Below are 20,700 nucleotides of genomic sequence, written 5' to 3' on the forward strand. Positions count from 1 at the left end.
TTTGTTGTGAACTTCTGACAAATTCCAGAAACATGGAAGGTTTGAAGTCCCCAGTGATCCTTGTGATTTAGTGCAACATTCTTTTGTTGACATTTTCATGAGCAAAAGGATAATTTTCTTCATTGAGGGTATGAAGGAAGTGGATGAGAAGTGAGGAAAGGATTCCTGAAGAAGTTTGCTGTGAGGATATGAGAAAGCATCTTTTTCTAAGGAGAGCAGGGAACATAGTCTGTTCACACACAGCAGCATGTGCAAAGAGTAGAGCTGAGAATAGAGAGAAAAGCAGGGATGAGAAAGGGCACAAGGGCTGTGAGATTCATGTGAGGAAAGTAAGGCAAGGTAAGAAAAAACAAAACAATATCCCCTCCCCAACCCCAGCAAAAGGAGAGGTGGGTGCTTGCTTTGGCAGAGTTTGTGTTGGATGCTAATGTATTCACAGGCTTGGGCTGTTTGCTGTTTGTCTCTAGGTTTGATAACTGCGGGGGTGGGATAATGAGCAAGCCAGATTTGCTTTTAGAATTTTGTTTCCCCTGTTTCAGTATTTTTTCAGCAGCGGATTATGGTTGCTGTTAGTTGGAGAGAGCTGCTCCCTGAGAGGAAGCAGCTGTCTGTCTTGGGTTGCCATGGTTCCCAGACACAGTGCCTCACCCCTTTCTCCTGGTTGAACAGCTCCAGTGGGAGGATGAGAGTGTGTTCACTGGCAATGCAAAGTGTCTGTATGTGATTTCAGTAGCTGGGAGTGATGCTCCTGAGCATGGCACTGGGGACAAGAAGGGAATTTTTAGTTTTGCCTTAAAATTTCCACAGACTGCAAAGATGATATTATGGGGTTTTTTTGGTGTGATATGGAAATTTAAACCTTTTAAATTGTTTTTTCATGAGAGAGAAAAAAATGAAGATTCAGGTATTCAGGATCTTGGCACTTTTGACTTTTCCCTCAGGTCAAGGAGACCAAAGTTCATGGTCATTGTTCAAAATGGCAAAGCAAATTAATGTTTACATGCTATCAAGAAAGAAGGAAAAGCCAGTCATTGAAAAATCTTCTGTGTATTGGAGTACCCATGAGTATACTGGCACTGATGGGACTTGAAGAACTGAATTAAATCCTCTTTGGATTTCAAAGTAGCATGCAAGATTTTATAAGTGATAGCCTAAGCACCATCTCTGTTTCTACATCAGTGTAGGTATACCCAGCTAGACAGGAAAGATGACTGAGATGAAAAGAATTAGTATAGCACTAAGTTTAAATTTCAAAGACAGTGCTGGTCATTTTACTTTCTAATAGCTAAAGATGAGATACATTATTCTTTAATGTGATCAGGAATATTTTTTGAACTGAATTTCTGAAGAAATTCATGAAATGAGACCACATTGTTGGTTTCTTTTTCTCCAATGCTTTTGAGTTCACTGACCAAATTTAGTCAAATGTCACAGAATATTTCACAGAACATTCTGATTTGGAAGGGACCCACAAGGATCATCAAATCCAGTTCTGAAATGAATGACCCATACAGGAATTGGACCCATGGCCTTGGTGTTATTAGCACTGTGCTCTGACCAGCTGAGCTAATGACTGTGTAGATTCTGTGCAAGTGTCCTGTAGGGAGTCCCAAGTAAAATATTAGAAGCACCCTGCTGCTTCCACATGAGCTTAACTCTTAATACTGCACAGAGACTCCCTGGGATGGTGGGCATTAGGAAGGCCTTGACTTTGGGGGTAGGGGCAGTCAGAGACTTCAGCTTAGCCACTGTTAGAGGATGCAAGGGACATCTGTAGGCTCCACTTATCCTGCTGACCACAGAGGGACTTGTTACAGCATTTCCTTCAGCAGCTCGTCAGACAGTCAAAAAAGGTGTAGGATCAGAGATGAGTCTGTGTAAATATCTCTGCAGTTGCTCTCGCTCACAGGGAGGCTTTGACAGGCAGGTTTAACCCTTTAATCATGAGGCTTGTGATGGGATTGAGTTTCTGTGAAACTGTTTCTGTGTGCCTCTGCCAAAGAGAGTTTGTCTCTGCAGTAGGAATTAGTATCAATAAACTGAACTGAGACTTGATCCCAGCCTCACCTTTCTCTGTTTCAGCTGCATCTTCATCTGGCGTCTGAGCTCAGAGATGACCATCAACATGCGGCAGCGACTGTCGGACATGAAACAGAGAGGGAAGCAGGCAGAGAAGCCTCCTCCTCACAAGGCAGCTGGACTCATGAGGTGAGCAGAGCAGATTGAGAACAGGTGGCTGGCTGTGTAGGGTGGAATGTGAAAGTGTGGCACTGGGATTCAACTGTAAGGTTTTGTCTGTCTTCACTGATAGTGTTCTTCCAAAAGTTCTCTTATTTCTCTTTTGAATTTGGTTTTGTACCCCCCTTCTTTGGATATAGAAACCAGACTGGCATCTTCCAGACAGACTTAGTGTGCTTCACTGATTGCAATATGTATGCAATGCCTCTTGTGTCTTAATTTAGTTTAATGATGTGGTCAGAAACTTTATTAAGCACTTCACCTAGGAATACTGAGGATGGCACACAGAATTCCAGCAGGGAAGCTGTGATCCTTCATGAGTAAGGGTTGTTTAGATCAAAGCTGAATGCAACTTGAAAGCTGTTTTCTGTGGTGTCAGTACTGAAGTATAGCTGTGAGCTCTATGAGTTGACTATGTTGATCATAATTCTAAAAAAGTCCTTACACTTTTGCTGTTTCTTTGTAAAGTATTTTCTGGAGGCTGTGAAAAACTCAGCTAAAATAATTATAAAATGACTAATAAATACAAAAATAAATTAAATGGGAAAAGCTCTTGCTAGCTGAGTAATATTATTCTTTTTTGCTAGGTAAACAACATATCTCAAAACAAATTACTGCAGCCTGCAAGTGGAATAGATCTAAATTTATCTAGTGACCTTTCTTTTAAAAGTGGTGTTTCTGTTTTTAAACAGAACAAGAGTGACAAGGTATTTTTGATTATTAGTCTAATGTGTTTGGTTTCTCTGTAGTTTGTAAGTAACTGAGACTAGTTGGACTGTAAGTAATGCAGGGGAGAGTCCTGACCAACCTGTTATGAGATCACAGTGGGGGAAAAAAGGGTAAATGCAGATTTTTTTGTTCCTATGTCCCAAATTACTACACACGGAGTTCTGGATATAAAAGTACCAAAGCACTGGAGGAATTACCACGCTGTTTTTGAGTGTCACAAGGACTTTCCCACTCCCTTTGGGAGCAAGCAATGTTGTAACCAGTCTGTCTACATAGTTTTGTTCTGGAAAGTCTTGATCTGCTCATTTCTGAAGTGAGTCTGGTCTAGTAAGTGCTTTTAGTAATGATACTGGGAAAACTCAGGAAGCCTTTTTTCTAGCCAAAGTTCTGGATCTGTCAAGCAATGTGCTTTTTATAGCAGTCTCTCTATTATTCCAGCAGCTGCAGCCTTACCCTGCCAAGGCTCAGCCTGTGACAGATAATCCCAGCCCTGTTCCTGTGAGGTGATACTTGTTTCCATCACAGACGCCGGCTGAAGGGCGGTGCTAGTGCCACGCCAAGCCCAGAACTTCAGTAAACTTGTTTGGTAGCCTCTTTGCAAGCCTGCAATCTGCTTGTCAGCTCTGAAAGCTTGTTTTCAGTTTTGATTGTCTGCTGTGCTCATTGGAGATCAGCAAAGATAATTCCCAGAGCATTTTGGATTGGTACTGACAATGGAAGAAGAGCCTAGTGGACCAGCATTATTGAGGTGGGAGAAGAAAAATTAATGAACTTGAGTGAGATTTGTTTTCTAGGTGTCCTGTACCTGCTCTGATTGTTTCCAAAGCCTGTCTGTATAGGTTGCAGTAGAGAGTTGAGTTGCAACTTAGTGGTGTAAAATTGTTGTCTCAAAAGACTGGCAGTAGTATGAGAAAGGTGCCTGGCTTGGGATAAGTCATTTGTTCTATTAGATCTTCCTTAGAACAGTCTTGCTAGAATTTGGGGGGGGAAGTAACACATTCTGCTAGTATCATGGTATGGGTGTATTACAGGATGAATAATCAAAATAATGGTGGGTAACAAAATTGATCTGAACAGACAATGGGAGATGAAGATTTCCAATTCAGGATAGTCTATCCAGTTGAAACTGTCAGGGCAGGAATTGACACAGGTGAGTAACATCAGCAGTGTAAACACACAGAAGATGCTATTTTGGGTCAAGCCTGTGCTCCACAAAGTCCAGCATTCTGCCTGTGACCCTGGCAATGGAAGATGCTATTTAGTGAGAAACTCTGTGGGCCCTGCTGTATGAACCTTTGTGGTCCATTTGCCTCATGCTCCATTGTTACATTAGGGATGTTAGGAGGTATATTTCTACCTTTTTCCTTTACTATCTGCACATGGACCAATTGTCCACTGAGTTTGTATAAATTCTTTTTGAGCTTCATAATATTGTCTGCCTCTGCAGCCTCCTTTGGTGAGAAGTTCCTGGAGTTCACTGCTCTCTGTGGAAAGAAGGACTTTCTTGTCTCTATTAAAGCACATTCCTACTAGTTTTCATGAAAGTCTGAAGTTTGTTTCTGAATATTGTGAGCTCTGGTGATCTTTTGTTCTCCAGCCAGCTATTGGTAGTGCCCATGGTTTTGTAAACCTTTTTCATAAGCTCTCTTTATCCAACCTGTTCTCTGAACTGAAGAGTCCCAGCATTTTCAGTCCCTCCAATAGTTTTTAGAGACTAAAGTGTCTCTCCTCTAAATGATTTCTCTGACTCACCTTTATGGGACATTGTATTACCTTGGAATTGCTCTGACCTGTTAGACCCACAGTTCTCCATAGTGTGCCTGAGAGCCTTTGAGTTCTACCTCTAGTTGTGGTAATTGCAGATGTGTGCTTTTTTTCCTGAACATGAGGAGCTTTGATAGTCCTGGATAATAGAACTTGTACTCAGTTGATATTGCTCGTACTTTCTGGTTTTAAGACTTTTATATTTTCAGTGAAGGAATCTTGTAAAGGACATTTAGTAGGGTTTTGGTTTTGATCCAAGTATGCATTTATAGTTTAGAAAAGCTTGTCTCAAGTTTTAAGCTGATTTTACTGTGGAATGTTTGCAGGGCTTATAGTCATGTTTTAAAAATCACTTTATCTGTGGCTTTCCTTGACTCTCCAGTATAAATAGCATGAGAAAAAATATCCAAATTAAATTGTCTAAAAGTTATATGTGTACACTGAAGAAGTACTGTGTGCTGTCAGATATATTAGGAAAGAAGAGCTCCTTATCAAATTCTCAGTGGGCCTTGTCCAGTCCAGGAAAGCTGTGCCATTTCCAGGGCTTAGAATGGGGCAGGCTCTTGATGCCTTATTAGAAATGGTGCCTCAGTCTGTGATGAACTAGTGCAATTATAACACTTGGGAAACTCTGAAGTCAGTGCATGAACTCTGGGATCCTTCTGTGGGGAAAAGCAGAACAACTTTCCTTTTAAAACACTTCAGCATTTGAGGGGGAAGCAGGAGGATTTAATCTGCTGGTGATACCTAACACCCAGGATATTACAGTTTCATAAATACATCTCTAAAGCTGAGGGTTTAAGTAGCACAAGATCAGAGTGGGAATGCTGATGACATACCTCTTTAAATGAATAGTTGCCATTCTTGTCTGCTTTGTTTGGTTTTGAGAAAGCAAAACAGGGTTGGATTCAGGTCATACAAAAGCATGCAGAGTATCTATTATCACTTGTCTGAATACTAGCACTCCATAATGACATGTGGCACTTTGAAGTCTATACTGTGTACTGAAGGCTTTCTAATGTAAGGTCCTTCCCTTCCATTCACACTGTACTGTCTGACCCTTCAAAAACTGGGAGCTGAAGAGCAACTGGCACTGCTGACCTGTATAGAACAAGATCCAGGTTGTGGTGAGCTGGGAGTTTTCCTCTTCTCACAGGCAATTAGCAATAGAACATGGGAAAATGACCTCCAGTTGTGCCAAGGAAAGTTCATGTTGGACATTAGTAAAAGTTTCTTCACTGAAAGAATGGTTAAGCATTGGAACAGGGTCCCAAGGGAAAATTGTTGAGTCACCACCCCTGGAAGTGTTAAAAAATGAGTACACATGAGACTCCATGATATGGTTTCATTGGGCATGGTGATACTAAGTCAAATGTTGGACTTGATGATCTTGGAGGTCTTTTCCAACCTCAATGATTCTGTGATACTAGAATGAGATAGTTCCTCAGCAAAGATGAACTATTACAATTGAAACACTTACTCTGAGTCACATGGATCTTGAGAATTGGACATGTCTGTACATGCTATTCTGGAATAGCTACTCTGAAACATTCATTCTGGTATAATGATGCTTTGGGGTTTGGCTCTTGGGAGGAATTGAGCAAACCCCAGAAGTCTTACTCCTTAATTTTCAAAATGCTCTCATGTTGTGCTTATTTGGAAACAGCTTTTGTGCTTGAAAACTCACTATACATTACACTGACTCCCATTGAAGCATGAAAAAGAACTGAGGAGGGGTATTGAGGAGATGTGTGCAGCAGGGGGCTTAGGAGAAAATCCACAGTACATGAGGGAAGGCAGGGAAAGAAAGGAGAATTAATGAAGTCTGAATAGAAGGGTTGACTTGGGCAAGAACAACAGTTAAAACACTCAAGACCTTGTGAAGCTAGTTTTCATTTCAGGAGTATCTCAGTTTCAAGCCAGGGACCTAGGATCATTTTGAAAATATCATTCATTCATCTGTCTCCCTTCAAGTTACAGAACTGAGTTTGAAAAGCATACTTGAGTTGTAAAAAGAAGGATGTTGAAGAGGGGCATGAATTTTTGCTGGGATAATGCAAGATGACCTTATGTTTATATCAAATATGTTATTTCATAACTTGTTTATCACTTGTTTATCATTTCATACTGTGAAGTATGAAAAAACCGATCTGACTTCTATATGTTTTGCATTCTCTTACTCTGCTACTTTAAGGACACTGGAACATACTATTCCACTTTCCCCTCACCAATTTTCTCAGTCACCATCTGATGGACAGGGGCCATCTTTCTATTTGTAACATGTAACACATGGATGGCAATCCTCCCTTCTCCATTTAAACCAATGACAGTACACATAGAAGCTTGGCAAACCCATAATCTTGCCTTGCCATATCACCTCATCATTGTGAGGTATTCAACCAGCTAGATGTTTAAAGGTCTAATAATCCAACCCTTTTGTCCTAATAAACTCCTCAAACAACCATGATGAACACAAGCAGAAGGATGCTATCAAAGTTACTGATACAAAGTTAATATTGCCTGCCATGAATAAATGTAATTAATATATATCATAGGATAAAACATGGCATAACCTCAGACATACTGGGGTGCTTGGGCTTTGTCAGGATTCCCCTGCTTAGACACAAGAACCCAAGAGTGACAAGACGAGCATACAAGGAGACAGTGGAAAAGGTGGAGACTGACAAACTCAAATGTCAAAAGTAGATGTGGATGACCAAAATGAAACTCCTTCACTTAAGAACTCTGCAGGCTACAGTCAGTTTCACTTTTATTTTTGCCAGAACACTTCAAAGCTCATCTGAAATGGTTATTACTCATAATGAAATGGAAATTGATGTTCTGCCATTACACAGGAAAAGATTAAAATACCTTAACTGCTTCTTACCATGTTTCAATACTGCCTGTGATCTGTCAGCAGCAGGAGAAGTTGATCCCTCGCCAGACTGCTCTGTATTTGGTGAATGAGCTATTTTTATTTTATGAATAATGCTTGGCACTCAACATTCACCAGTGATATCCTATAAATGTCACTTATGATGAGTTTGGCACTCTAGCTCAAGGCCATGGAGTGGGGACTACTCAGATGTGTTTGTTGGGGATTCTTCTTTCTTCAGTTGTCCCAAAGTTTATTTGTTCATTTGATTCTGTGGACTGAAGGAGTGAGCAGAGGAAAGGGAAGAGGAGAAGAAAGAGGGAGAGTGAAATTTGATGTTATTGAGTGTCCTTGATTGGTGGTGGCAATTCTATGCTGGGAGTGCCTCTGAGGTGTGTGTGGTAAAACTTGCCTTGATTGACTTAAACTAAAGATCTGTGCAAGATACATTTTACATGATCCTTGTGCTTGAAAGTTAAAATAGTCAGCATGGTGCTCTTGTGGTGTGTGGGCTGTGCCTTCGGGGTCTGCCTGGAGCAATCCTTGAAATGAACCTGTCTCTTATGGGATAATTTGCTGTTAACCCAATTACTTTCAAACAGAGACTATCTCTGACGTTTTTGATGTGTAAATCAGTTCCAGAGAAGAAATGCTTAAGGGTGAGAAAAATATTTGCCTTTCAAATATAATCTACCATCTTGACCTTATCAATTGGTAGAGTCTGAAATGGAAGGCCCAGTTTAATTCCATTTGGCTTTCTCACACTTGTTGACTTCTGATTTCTGTCAACCTTCCATGTGTATGAGAACATTGTTGTGGCAGGGTCTGCAAATCTTTGTGCAGGGTTTAGCTTGCCCGGTTTCTCAGAGGTGGGCTGTGCTAGAGCAAGGGCTCTTTGAGAGATTTGAGGCAGCCTCCTGAATATGGATGGAGATAAGGAGAACTGGTGTAAGGATTGAAATGGTGGGCAGTTTGTGCATAAACCATAATACTCCTTCTAATTCCTGCCTTCCAGGCATGAGTCCATCTCTGCCCTGTCCTCTGTGCCTGCCCTCTCATCAGACAGCGATAAGGATGGTGAAGATGAAGGCAATGATGAAGATGAGTTACGAGGGCTGCAGTCTTTCCATATTCAGTCCAACTGCAACACTGAGAGAGACTCAGGTATAACTGGGAGAGGGACATGAGCAGAGTGGAGGAAAATGACATGGATGTGAAGGGAGGACAAGATGAGAGACACTGGCTTAGGGATAACAAGGTATGGGCAGAAAGAGACAGGCCAAAGCAGAAGCATATGGATAGATAGCAATGGGTAATGTGGAGCTGCCCATTCCTGCATCTGAAGAGGGGTGCATTTCAGAGTTCTCTGTCTAGAAATGCAGTTGTTAAATTGGCAAGTTTCTTCCTAGTTCCAACTGGCTAAAGAAATTTTGAATTAGTTTCTTGGGCTGGGGTCTACAAGCTATTAAAATTCTGCAGAAACCAAAAGAGATCAAGAGATCTCAAAAGAGAGGATTTTAGAGATGTCTGATAAAACTTACAGTAGAGATTGCTGTTATTAATTTGATGTATTTTTACCACAGATGGTACAGTGTACTGGAGCAGATTTTTTTTTTCCCAAGCCTTTGGGAGTGCACTGCACTATGGCAAGTGTTCTGCAGTGGTCTGCTGATTCAATGGAAATCTTACATAAAACTCTATGTCTCCATTAAAATTTTGATACAATGATTTGGGTAGTCAGTGGGAAAGCATGTGTTGACAGTGGTTCAAAAGGTGTAGGAATACTGCCTTTGTTGAAAGATGAAGTAAGAGGTTGTTCAAAAGCTGGACTGCTGTACAGGATGTCAACTAGCTGCATATCTCTTTACCTTTACAGATCCAGACCTTACCCTCTCAAGAAGCCTTTCCCACTGGGAAATGAGGAGGGTGAGTTATTAAACCTTCAGACTGTATTTCTTGTTACAAGGAAACTGAAGGAGAAATTCCCAGAGAGATTAAAATCTGCATTTGCACATGTGGGAAAGGTGCAGCGGTAGTGGGAAACCATTGAGAAGCCCGTCTCTGAAGAATGATTCAGAGATGGTAAAATAGAGCCTAGTTTAAGAGACTAGGGTGTTTGGAGTCTAGAGCTGCACTTGGGATTTTTACATCAGTCTTTTTCCATCAGATGTTATGCTTTTTTCTGTTAATTTTTTATCTGAATCTCATGTGGTGCTGAAGCTGTTCACATACTTGGATCTGAGCAAGGCATTTAACTGTTCAATTGTGCAAGAAGCAGCAACAAAAGTTGCTTTATGATGCAGTGATGCTTTATGATTAAAGGTGCCTTTCAGGCTGTCTCTTAGATAGTTTTGAGGCTTTTATTGAGATGGACATAATTATATTTTTCTGTGTTTCTTGTGTTTTTTCTCCTGTTTTTCCATCAGCCAAGCTCAGTCTCTGAGACAGTCTGTGTTTTAATTTCCCTCAGGCCAAAGAGATAGCAGCGATCCAGCGCTCAGAGGCACCGATGAGCAAGGTGCCCCGGCAGCGTGGCCGCTGGTCCCAGCCCAGCAGCAGCATAGAGATGACGGTGAAATCCATGCTCGACCTGCGGCAGCTGGAGTCCTTCTCTGTTTCCCGTTCTCCAAGCCGAGACTCGCTGTCCCAGAACAGCAATGGGGACGACAGAGAAGAGCACACTGACCTTCCTGTGCACGTCAACAAAGTAAGGGCAGTACTGCTCTGAGGAGGGGAACCCACTCTGAGTGCATCTGTCCTGCATCTATTTGTTATTACCTACCTGAGGCTATTCTTTTTATTGTTAAAGGTCTTCTCAATGACTTTTGAGGAACTTTATTAGATAACTCTATTGTAATTCATACTCCTGCAATGTGTGATTCTGCTGTCTTATCGCAGAGATTGTATGGGGTCAAGGTTTCTCTTCAATGGCAGGAAGACCTCATGTTTTCTTTTAGCTCTTTGAATATTTATGTCAAAAACACGCTGAGAAGTTGAGCTTGGAGATACAGGTGTGTAAATATTTGGTAACCTGTTAGCTCGCTCTGCTGGGATGCAGTTTCTTGACTCCAGTAATCACTGGAATGCGGCTCACATGATGCCCTTAGGTGCTGGCTGTGCTGGATGAGTAAATTCTCTTTGATCTTTGTATTGATGGGTTGCAGCAAGTAATGTGTGCTCATCCTCAGAAAGCTAGTGCCTATTTTCCAGCAGCAGTCTGTCCAGTGCCTAGCTTCATTAGAAGTTTTGCCTCCCCTACAACTGTGTGACTGAGAAGAGGATTCAGATTGTTGTGTGCAGTAATTCAGTTTTTGAGCTGAAATGGCCCAGTTTTGTGAATTGTCCGATCAGTCTATCGAAGGTAATGGAAGAATCTGCTGCCACATGGCTTACGCTCCTGATGTGTGATCAAAGAGTACTTCACCAAAGAACTTCAGGGAATTGCAAGCAGGAAACAAACCAGGAAAGTACAGCAATAGTCTGACAAGTTTGGTAAATAAGGAACAGAAAAGACATAGGATTGCTGTGTTTTCTGATCTCAGATTGCTGAACCTATTCTATGCTAATGCTAATAATGCATACTTTCTAGCCCTGCACAGCACTTGCTGATGTAAGGTAAAACACTGGTAATATCTAGTTTTTTCTCTTTTTAATTAAACCAGGTTGGCAGCTCAATACCTCCCCAAGATAATGGGTCTTGTGCACGACCCCAAGTGATTCGTCTTGTGTCTTGTGAAGAAGGGATTTTCTCTCAGGAACTGGAACCTTCTGAGAGTGAGGAATGTGTAATCTACCCTGAGCAAGATGAAATCCATCCCACAGACTCTAGCAGGTTAAAAATAATCTCTCTGCTGTGCATGGCTCAGATATTTCTGTTCTGGTTTTCTTGCAGCTTGTGTGGTAACTTTGATGACTTGACTTACTGCCTAATTGATGTCAGACATGTTTAGTTGAGAGTTTTATGTCAGATGGATGCTAGAGGAATGTGAAACTATGAAGAAGGCACCATTAATGTAATTTTCCTCTGAGGGAACTGCACATTAACATTCTCCTCCAAGTTTTTTTTGTTGAGTAAACAACTTGAGAGTAGCCTTTTTGCTTTCTCCCTTATCTGGATTGAAAATAGCAAGGGAAAACTTGGAAGCTGGAAAACTCACTGACAGTGACACATATGTGGCAGTGAAATGCCTACCCAGAAGAAATGACAGGACACTTATTTATGAAAATTGGGCAAGAATTTAGCAAACGTAGTGTGTGATTACTCTTCTGTGGGAAATAGAATGAATTGCTCAATACAGATGGAATTGAAAAGGACACTGGAGACAGTGGAGACCTTTTTTATTCCTCTGCTGTTTCTTCTGTTTTAATTTTACATAATTTAGTTTTTCTGTGCTCCCTTTTATTTTTCTCCCCTGAATTTTGTTCTTCCCTTCCCCTCTTAACCTGATGCTAGTAGCTGTTTCCTTTGTTTTGTGTTATGTTACAGAGAGCAGGGCTGATAGCTTTAGACAGACTTTCAAGCAAGGGTGCATGCCAAGATTTTGTAGTTGGGGCTGCAAGGTTTCACCTAGCTTATTTTTCATTTTTAATTTTGTGATGATAACATTTGGATGGAGTAGACCCATGTGCTGCTCCATCATGTAATAAAGGGAGACCCTCCAGTGACGTTGGATACAGACTGGACACATGGCAATGTTTACAGCGTATGGGAGCTGCCAGGAGTAGTTGCCATTCAGTTCTGTTGATTGACTTCTGCATCCTACCTTGCCTTGGAGTTTGAAACGAAAGTATTCAAAAAAGTGGAAAATGGAAGTCCTTAAGCATCAGGCAAAAGAACAGTGCTGATGACATTTGACAAAATAAGTTCCATGAAATCACAATAGAAATCAGTAACCCTTTCATATAAGATTGTATTTTTGTATGATGTTCTTCAGTAATTTAGTCTTTCTCAAAGCCAGAATCTTGTATATTTTGCATCATAGAATTTGCCCAAAGAGGCAGATCATGAACATGGGAAAAAAAGTGTATTAGAGCTTAAATCTATGGCAGACTGGAGTTTCTGTCCTGTAGGTGTAGGCCTGGTTTTAGTCCCTTCTTCATCATGTAAACTTCTACATTTTTCCTCACCTGTACTGAAAATGACGCCAGAGCAGGGTGCTGCTGGTGCCTGGTAATCATGGGAACTGACAACGCCCAGAAAATCAGACAGTCCCCTTGGGACTTCCATGTCCAAGCTTAATGAAATGCAAAGAATATACTGTATTATGATGAGAGAAATCAACTTCTTTTTCTCTTTAAAGCCTTACATTTGTAATAAAAGGTATTACTAACACAGGTAAGGCCTTATTAATGTGTTAATGTTAAAATGTGCTTCTCTACATGAAAACAAGTATGTCTTCTAGTGCTGTATCTTCCTGTCTCTCTTGTAGTGAGTTCCAGGTAAAAGCATTGCCCCATGGGAAGCTGTGTAGAGGTTATCACAGCAATGGATGCCCAGACAAACACAGTCCAGACAGTGCCTGCTCTGTAGATTACAGCAGCAGTCGTCTGTCCAGCCCAGACCATCCGAATGAAGGTAAGATGCAAAGCCATTATAAATATATTTATTTATATATGAGCTCTTAGTGAGCTGAGCTGAGGTTACACTCCTATTAGTTACACTGGCACTGCTGTACAGATTCAGGGGCATTTAAACAGACACCTCAATGAAGCCACTGTGGAAGCAGGAATTGGTGGACTTTCCTTCTTTCCTTTTGCACCTTTGGCTTTCTCTTACCTCACTAGCCAAGGAGGCTTAATACTGATTATGCCATAGGCTATGCTGTTTGTAAGATACAGTAGATTAGAGAATTACTGCATATAATGCTGACTAACTTTAATATTCTAGGTTCGATTCGGCATCTTTGTTGTTTTTTTTTTTTTTTTTTTTTTTTTTTTTGGCCAATGTTACTCTGATTTAGTTTTTACAGCACTGGGGTTTTTTTGCCTTTTCCCAGATTCTGAAGGCACTGAGCCTCTAAGCGTAGATGGTGTTTCAGACCTGGAGGGAGAAGAAGGAGAGGAGGATGTGGGTACTAGCATGCCTGAGGGAGAAATTCCTCAGATACCTGATCAGGAAAAGTTCCTCAAGGAGCATTTTGGGACCCTGAGCAACACTGATGGAAAAGGTACATCTCTATATTTTCAGTGGGGAGACTTTGTAAGGTCACTCCTGATTTTTCTCCTGTATAAACCAAAACAGGCTTTAAGTTCTGCTAGGCTTTCATAGATGTGTGCATATATGGGGAGAGGGGAAAAAATGGAAAACAGTGTTAAGAGGCTTAAAGAAGAAGAGTTAGGATCTGTTAACTTCATCGGTCCGTGTGTTAATTTGTGTAGATGAGACTGGGCTCTGTGTCAGTTTGTGTTAAGTATTGTCCCTGGAATCCTACAGGGCTGTTACATTGCTCCCGGACTGTTTTTTCCTGTTGCAAAGGAAGGCCCTGGCGGCGCGCTCGCCCCGCATAGGTGACACGCAGTGGCCTCTAGTGGTGCATCAAGGCATAGCCAGTGTCACAAAAGAAAAGGCTGAAAAGCTGCGTGGAGAGAGAGAATAAGAGGAGACATCAGAGTGGCAAAGGAGCTGGTTTGCCTTTATCGACCAACTCCAGAACAAAGCATATCTTTTTAGAACTGATAATGCTTACAGGCAGCAATAGCTACGTGAGTTTTTCGGGTTCTTTTTTTTTTTTCCTTTTATTTTTTTGCTTTTATTTTTTTCCTCTTTGATGGGTTTGTTTTCTGCTTCATGCCAGTGCCTCACAGTCCTATAGGCAGGATAGGACACAAAGGGAAGCAAAAAAGGAGGAGGCGTACTCTTAGGGAGAGTAGCAGCTTAAGGCAGAGTCATCTAAGTAGAACACTAAAGGCAAAGGAAATACAATTATTTCATTCTGGCTTTAGCTTAAAAAAATTCCCTTGGATATCAGGGAACACTTTATAGTCTCTATGATAAGAAAATTTACAGAGAATGCTCTGTAAATAAACTGCTCATTTTTCTTTCTCCTCTAACCAAAATTTTTAGGTGGCTCATGTAGGAATCTGGAAAGAACCGAAACCCTCAGCATTTCCTCTCGCTTTCTTTCCCAGTCCCCGGCTCTCAGGTATGGCTCTGCTTGTTTTGAGTGTTTCTGTCTGTGTATTTATACTAATATGAGTAGGTCTCATGCTAGGTTCTGGGTGAAAATAGCTGAACAAACTTCTGGCCTTGGTGTGCCTAGGCACAGCAAAGTGTTAGCACAGTCCTTGGCAGGCTGTTTGCAGACTCTTGTGATTTGGACGGGTTATCCTGGATCACTGTAGCTGTTCTGTTTATTCTAATGTAACACTATTGTTTGTTCTTTTCCCTCTTTCAACAACATGCTTAATTGTTTCATGATTAATGCCTTGGTTGATTAAGTTGGAGGAATCACTTATAATCTAATTTTCTCTTCTCTGTTTATGCTCTGTTTATTCTTTTGCATTTCATTCAGCTTGGACAATGAAAGTAGATTTGTCAACTTTTCCTTTGTTTTACAGTCCTTTCTTACTCAGCTTTGTTTCTTGGTCCCATGCCTTCACAGGGTGTTATGGTGTCTCGCAAAAAGCCTCACAGGGATATTATTCTTCCAAAATTCCCTCAACACCAAAGCACTTCAAAAGGCCTCTGCAAATGGTTTTCCTTGTTATTAAAAAAAATCCCAACAAAACAAGTAAATTTTAAAAAATTAAAGCATTAGGTCAATGTTTTAATTGATTTGGGTTCATAGATTTTTAAAACACACAAATACTGTATTCCTCTAAAATCTTAGTTCAAAGGAATTTCATCATAGAGGACTAAGCAGATTTGAATACATCTTCTAAGGTTCACCAGCTGTGTCCAGATTCAGTATGGTAGGGAAATTTGTTTGTTATTGCTGTATTGAGCTGCTGTTGCTGCTGTCACAAATGCTTCTTAGTCCAATTAATGTATATTTGGGAAGAAAACCAATGGTAGATATTGTGTAAGCTTCTGGAGAGTTGCAGTGATGAGTGAAGGAAGTCACCGGTGCTCTAAAGATGTAACAGGGGAGGTAGTTTTTGATTATGAAAACCTCTGGGCTTTGAATCTGTTCAGCTGTTTAAACATGCCAGATTGGAAGTTGCCTCCTTTCTGAAGTAAGCCCACTGTGTTTGTCTGAGGTGGAGAGGAAAAGGAAATTAGGCTTTCCTCTTTGAGATACTGACCAGCTTTCCTAGTCATTAATGCTTTCATAATGTTAGGAAAGCATATTTACTTCCTCTTAGGGTTATCTTAGAATTGAAAAGATTTAAATTTTAGTAAGGTGAGCTGAGAGAAAAGACCTGACCTGACTTTGCCCAGTCTCTCCTATGTCTGGAATTTTTCCTTCTCTTTTGTCTTCACTTTTTATGGTGTCCTCCCTGGAAACAGCAACTCAATGCTATCTGTGATTGCAGTCTCTAGTCAAGTGCCTGAAGACCAGAGTTTGCAGGGTTGAGTAGAATTAAGTGGTAACAGATTAGGGTATTTTTGACTCAAAAAAGTCCACACAGAGATGAGTTCTTAGTTCCAGAGAAAATTAATGCATGTTCCTGTCTATCCAGGGGAACACACTTACTTGTTTTAACTGGAATTTCTTTATTGTGTTCTTTAGACGACTGTCACTCTCTTCATCCAATCTGACACTGGTTTCAAAGCCCATCGAGCCACCAACCCAGACCAGTCAGTTTGCATCAAGCCTGTTGAAAAATGACAGCAGCCATCCTGGTGACGCATCGGAGAGCGGCCAGCTCCTGGAGAATGTAAATTCAAATCGAGCTGCCTGTGTGCAGAAGAAGCGCAGATCAGCTTTGGAGCCCAGCAGAGCTGGTATGGCTCCTGGACGGGTTACTGCCTCCTTTCCAGAAGGGCCTGTGAATGCAGTCATGAGGAAGGCACAGTCAGTGCATGACCTCATGCATGAGGGTAAGGACGCATGTTGGAATGATGGTATGAACCTGAGAATGAAATGGGGACAACTCAGTGGAGGAGTTAAATTAAACTTGCCGTTCTGCATTCTGAGCTACAGGCTTTACATATCTTCTAACTCCTAGCCTGTCAAGGGAAAATATTTTAAATATTATTATTTAAAATATTATTTAATATTTTTAATTGGTAATGCAGATGCCGGTCTTCTAATTGTCAGTCTCTGATATTTGTTTGACATCTGTGGGAGAAGCACTGGCAAGGGTGAAATGAAGTATTTGCAAAAATAGTCTCCTTTGCTGTGGGTGGTTGCTCCAAGCTAAGACTGAAGCTCCCCAGGGTGGGGAGGAGAGAAAGAGGGAAGAGACAGTAACTGAGAGCTTACTGTATCCATGCCCACTGAGCGAAATAACTCTGTTTTTGAAACAAGTAACTCACTCACCATAAATAAGTTTAAAATTTGTTTAAAAAAACAAAAAGGAAACCCCACATGATCGCCACAACAGCACATATCAGTTTTTGCCTGCATCTTCTGGCCTCTCTCTTAAGAGTCACAGTAGTCCAAGGTCTTCTGACCATACATGTTAAGAACAAATTTCTCTCATGAGGAAAGCAGAATTGTCTGAGCAGGATGAAGGATGGCAAAAAAAGAAAGCTGTTGAGGCTTGGTGATACTAACCTGAACACATCTCACAAGGGCTGAGCTGAGCCATGTTAAATTCCAATTTAGGAATTCACTGCAGGCTCTTGTCTATTTTTGGTATGTTTATCTGCTTAATTTTCACAGATAAGGGTCCAGGAGTGATATCCTCTGCCAAGCAGCGTCCTCAGACTCTTTTGGTGGTTGAGAAGGATCCCAGACCTAACAATTGCAGGGTGTTATCAGCCAGTATGTTGAAGATGGATGGATCTGGTGCTCTGCTGGCCAAAGATGTCAGGGCTGCAAAACCAAAGTCCTACATGAACCCCACAACCAGCTTCCGGGCTAAGATGTCAAGGAGCATATCTGTAGGGGAAAATCTGTACCTTGGTTGCTCCACTGAAATGTTGACTGATGGGAGGACTAGTCCTCCAGTGACAGAGAAGACACAGTTTAGTTCCACATCAGATGCTGAGAAGATTAAGCTGCCAGTGAAAGAAAATGTTCCAGTGAAACCTGCACTCCAGCCAGTTGTAAACTGCTCATCTCCCAAGTCCTTCCACAGCAAGTTGGCATCATCAAACCGAGCACATCTGATTCTTGACATTCCCAAGCCATTGCCTGATAGACCCACACTGGCCTCCTTCTCACCCACTACCAAAGCAAAAACCCTGCTTGAGCCACAGTCTCCACAGTCACCTGCTGGGGCCTCTAAAAAGAAGCCCTCTTTTCCTGAGGTCCGAACCTCCAAGAGGGAGAATCAAACTGCTGGGTTTCTGGTTCCTGGTAGAGAGGTCTCAACAGGGCTTGCTAAGGAGAGCCCAGTGGATTATCCAGTCTCAAGGACAGATTGCCAGGATGAGCCAGGGGTCACTAGTCTAAAAGTGAGGGAAGTGTCAGAGGGCCAGCAGCTAAGTTCTCCTGAGAGCACACTGCCCAGGGGCAGGGAGCGGATCACCGGCATCGCCTGTGTGCTAGACAGCCAACCTGGACTTTGCCCACTAGACCCCATCAGGCCCAGGTCTCCTACAGCTATAACTGCCTCGGCACAGGTTTCAGGTGTGCATGGATACCCATCTCTTATCTTCCCCCTTCTGTCTCCTGTCTTTGTGAACCGCCTCACGATCCCATCACATTTCTTTACGTCCAGCTTCTGGCCTGTCTCGTCCTGTCTGCACCTGTCTCGTTCCATAAACCATCCCCTCAATGGTGAGACACTTCTTCAATCTAACATCTTTTTCTCAGTCTTTAGTTTCCATTTCCTCTGGGTCTTATGTCTGACAGTCCTCCTTAGCTGGTTTTGTAGACCTCAGAATTGTCATGATTTTAGTGATTTAGCTGTACAATTACCTCTAGGGGTTCAAACCTCTTTGTGGTCAATGCTAAAAGCTGATATGCTGGGAATCCCCTGAAGTACATGGGTCACATTCCCCACCCTCCTCTTGGAGCACGTTTGGCCAGCAAATGAAGGTACAGGCCAATATGTGCTAACAGAACCAAGCAAACACAGGTAATACTGACAATGAAGTTATGCCAGGCAGCTCAAAGTTTCCTTTGTTAATATGCAAGTATGCAGGGTCCAGAAGGGTTTGCATACAATTTTCTCCTATGAGATAAAGTTCATGAAAGTGAGCTCCTTGCTGTAGCTACCTGTGAGAGCAAGCAGGTCTTTGTGCTGTTATCACTCTGCTTTGAGGACATGTCTGCAAACTGAGTATGTGCAGGGTTTGAACATAAAAAAAGTGCATTAATTTTTGGATTATCTCTAGTTTGGAGAAAAAGGTACAAGATGAAAAACTTTCACCTGCTGAAAACAGCTCTAAGATCTGTTACAGGTCTCAGTTTAAGGTAATTCAGTTAAATGAAAACTAGCAGATAAGTTCAAATTGAAGCAGAAATCCTGTCCTCTAAGGCAGGAAAACCTCCAGTGGCAGAGTTTGTGGCACTGCTTAGTTCCACATCATCTCCTGAGGTTTTTCTTTTGTGTCACAATCAGAAAGGAAATACACCTTTCTGAGTTGTGCATTAGAAAGCTGAATGTTAACCACTGCACTGATAGCTTGTACCTTAAGGGACTATACAGCTTTTATCCCTTTTGGTATGTTGTTCTTACTCATATCTGAGAAGGGATAGCTCTGTAATCCTGTGATCAATTACCTTCTGTGGTGCCAGTCTGTTGCACCATTCATTAGAATGGTACAGCACAATATGGTTAAGGACAATATTTCTGCACCAAAACATTGCAGAAGGTTTAATCTGGTTCCGATGCACTGTTTTTTTTTCTTTTTGCATTTCTAGAGAGATCAAACACCTTAAGATTGAAGCACTGTTATGTAAAACAGGAAGTGTGATATTTTGTCAAAGGACCTGCAGTTATCATACTGTTGCTGCTCTGAAGAATAGTGAGTGCAACTGAAATTTTCAGACCCTCCCCCTACAGGGGTGAGGTTTCTTCTAGCACCAGATGCAGCCTGAAGCTGTGGAATCACATTCTACTGCAGAATTGTTGTTGTCTGTGCTCTTTAGGCTGAGTTTTCTTTTCTAGATTTGTGAATCAGACTACATAGCAAATGGCTTTTGGTCAGTTTGCAGAATTAACACAGGTAGCACAGATAAAGATTTTCAGTATTGATTTTATTTTTTTAACAACTCCCAAGACATAACACACCCTGACAGAATATTTAACATGTTTAACAGCATCCTTTAGTGATTTAGAATGATACAGCACTGTGAATTGCAGTGTTTTCAGTTTTTTTTTCTCAGCAGGCAGCTGTCAACCTGAAGCTTCTTGCAGACCACATTTCCCAGATTTTTAGTGGTAGATGCTGGAAAAGCTGTTTAGATCCAAGTTGGCTATTGCTGTGAACAACTTACTGTGGCTTCTGGGAATCACAACGTGGCAGTTTAGATGAAAACTAAACTTGATAGAGACTTGTTGATAGAGACTTGTTCTGCTTCTGACTTGCACTGCTACTTTGGATTTCCACTTAATTTTTCTGTCCTTCCACTTCCTGCTTGTATGACAGCTGCAAATAAAGAGACTTTATTAAAGCGTTTTGACAGCTACAGTTAAGATGCTGTAGATATGCTTGATACTGTTGCTGTGTTTAATATTCTCTGCTGGTTTCTGAAGAGCTCTGCTCTGCACACCCGAGAGGCAGAAAATGCCTGTTACTTAAGCATTTATATTAGGTTTTGTGATCTTTCTCCTGACTGGAGCCTCCCAGAGCTGGAGACCAGCATAAAAACAATGATCAGAGGAGAAATCCAGAAAAGAGAAATGAGAAGAAACAGCTGGGTTTCAAACATAAGGAGGGGGGCAGAAATCAAGAATCTTGGATTGCACTGAAGCCCACTGTCCTCAGACTCCACGGGTGATTTAGGATCAAAGGATGCAGATGGAAAGATTTGTTCTTGCTCCTTTGTTCTTTGTGGATGTTTTTGTTTATGTATAAGTAGATGTTTTTCTAG

At 41.4% G+C, this 20,700-nt stretch overlaps 1 protein-coding gene across 1 annotated transcript in view; it reads left to right on the plus strand.

The window, feature by feature from the left end:
* Positions 1–20,700, plus strand: part of MAPKBP1 (mitogen-activated protein kinase binding protein 1) — a 101,461-nt gene that overhangs the window by 73,946 nt on the left and 6,815 nt on the right. Inside the window, exons 20-29 of the mRNA XM_058806574.1 lie at positions 2,083–2,208; positions 8,622–8,770; positions 9,483–9,532; positions 10,077–10,313; positions 11,269–11,438; positions 13,036–13,181; positions 13,603–13,773; positions 14,670–14,748; positions 16,279–16,589; positions 17,377–18,438. Of these exons, the coding sequence (XP_058662557.1) occupies positions 2,083–2,208; positions 8,622–8,770; positions 9,483–9,532; positions 10,077–10,313; positions 11,269–11,438; positions 13,036–13,181; positions 13,603–13,773; positions 14,670–14,748; positions 16,279–16,589; positions 17,377–18,438 (2,501 nt within the window). The remainder of the gene's footprint in view (positions 1–2,082; positions 2,209–8,621; positions 8,771–9,482; positions 9,533–10,076; positions 10,314–11,268; positions 11,439–13,035; positions 13,182–13,602; positions 13,774–14,669; positions 14,749–16,278; positions 16,590–17,376; positions 18,439–20,700) is intronic.

Source organism: Ammospiza caudacuta, chromosome 6 (assembly GCF_027887145.1).
Source record: "Ammospiza caudacuta isolate bAmmCau1 chromosome 6, bAmmCau1.pri, whole genome shotgun sequence".
Taxonomy (NCBI): Eukaryota; Metazoa; Chordata; class Aves; order Passeriformes; family Passerellidae; genus Ammospiza; species Ammospiza caudacuta.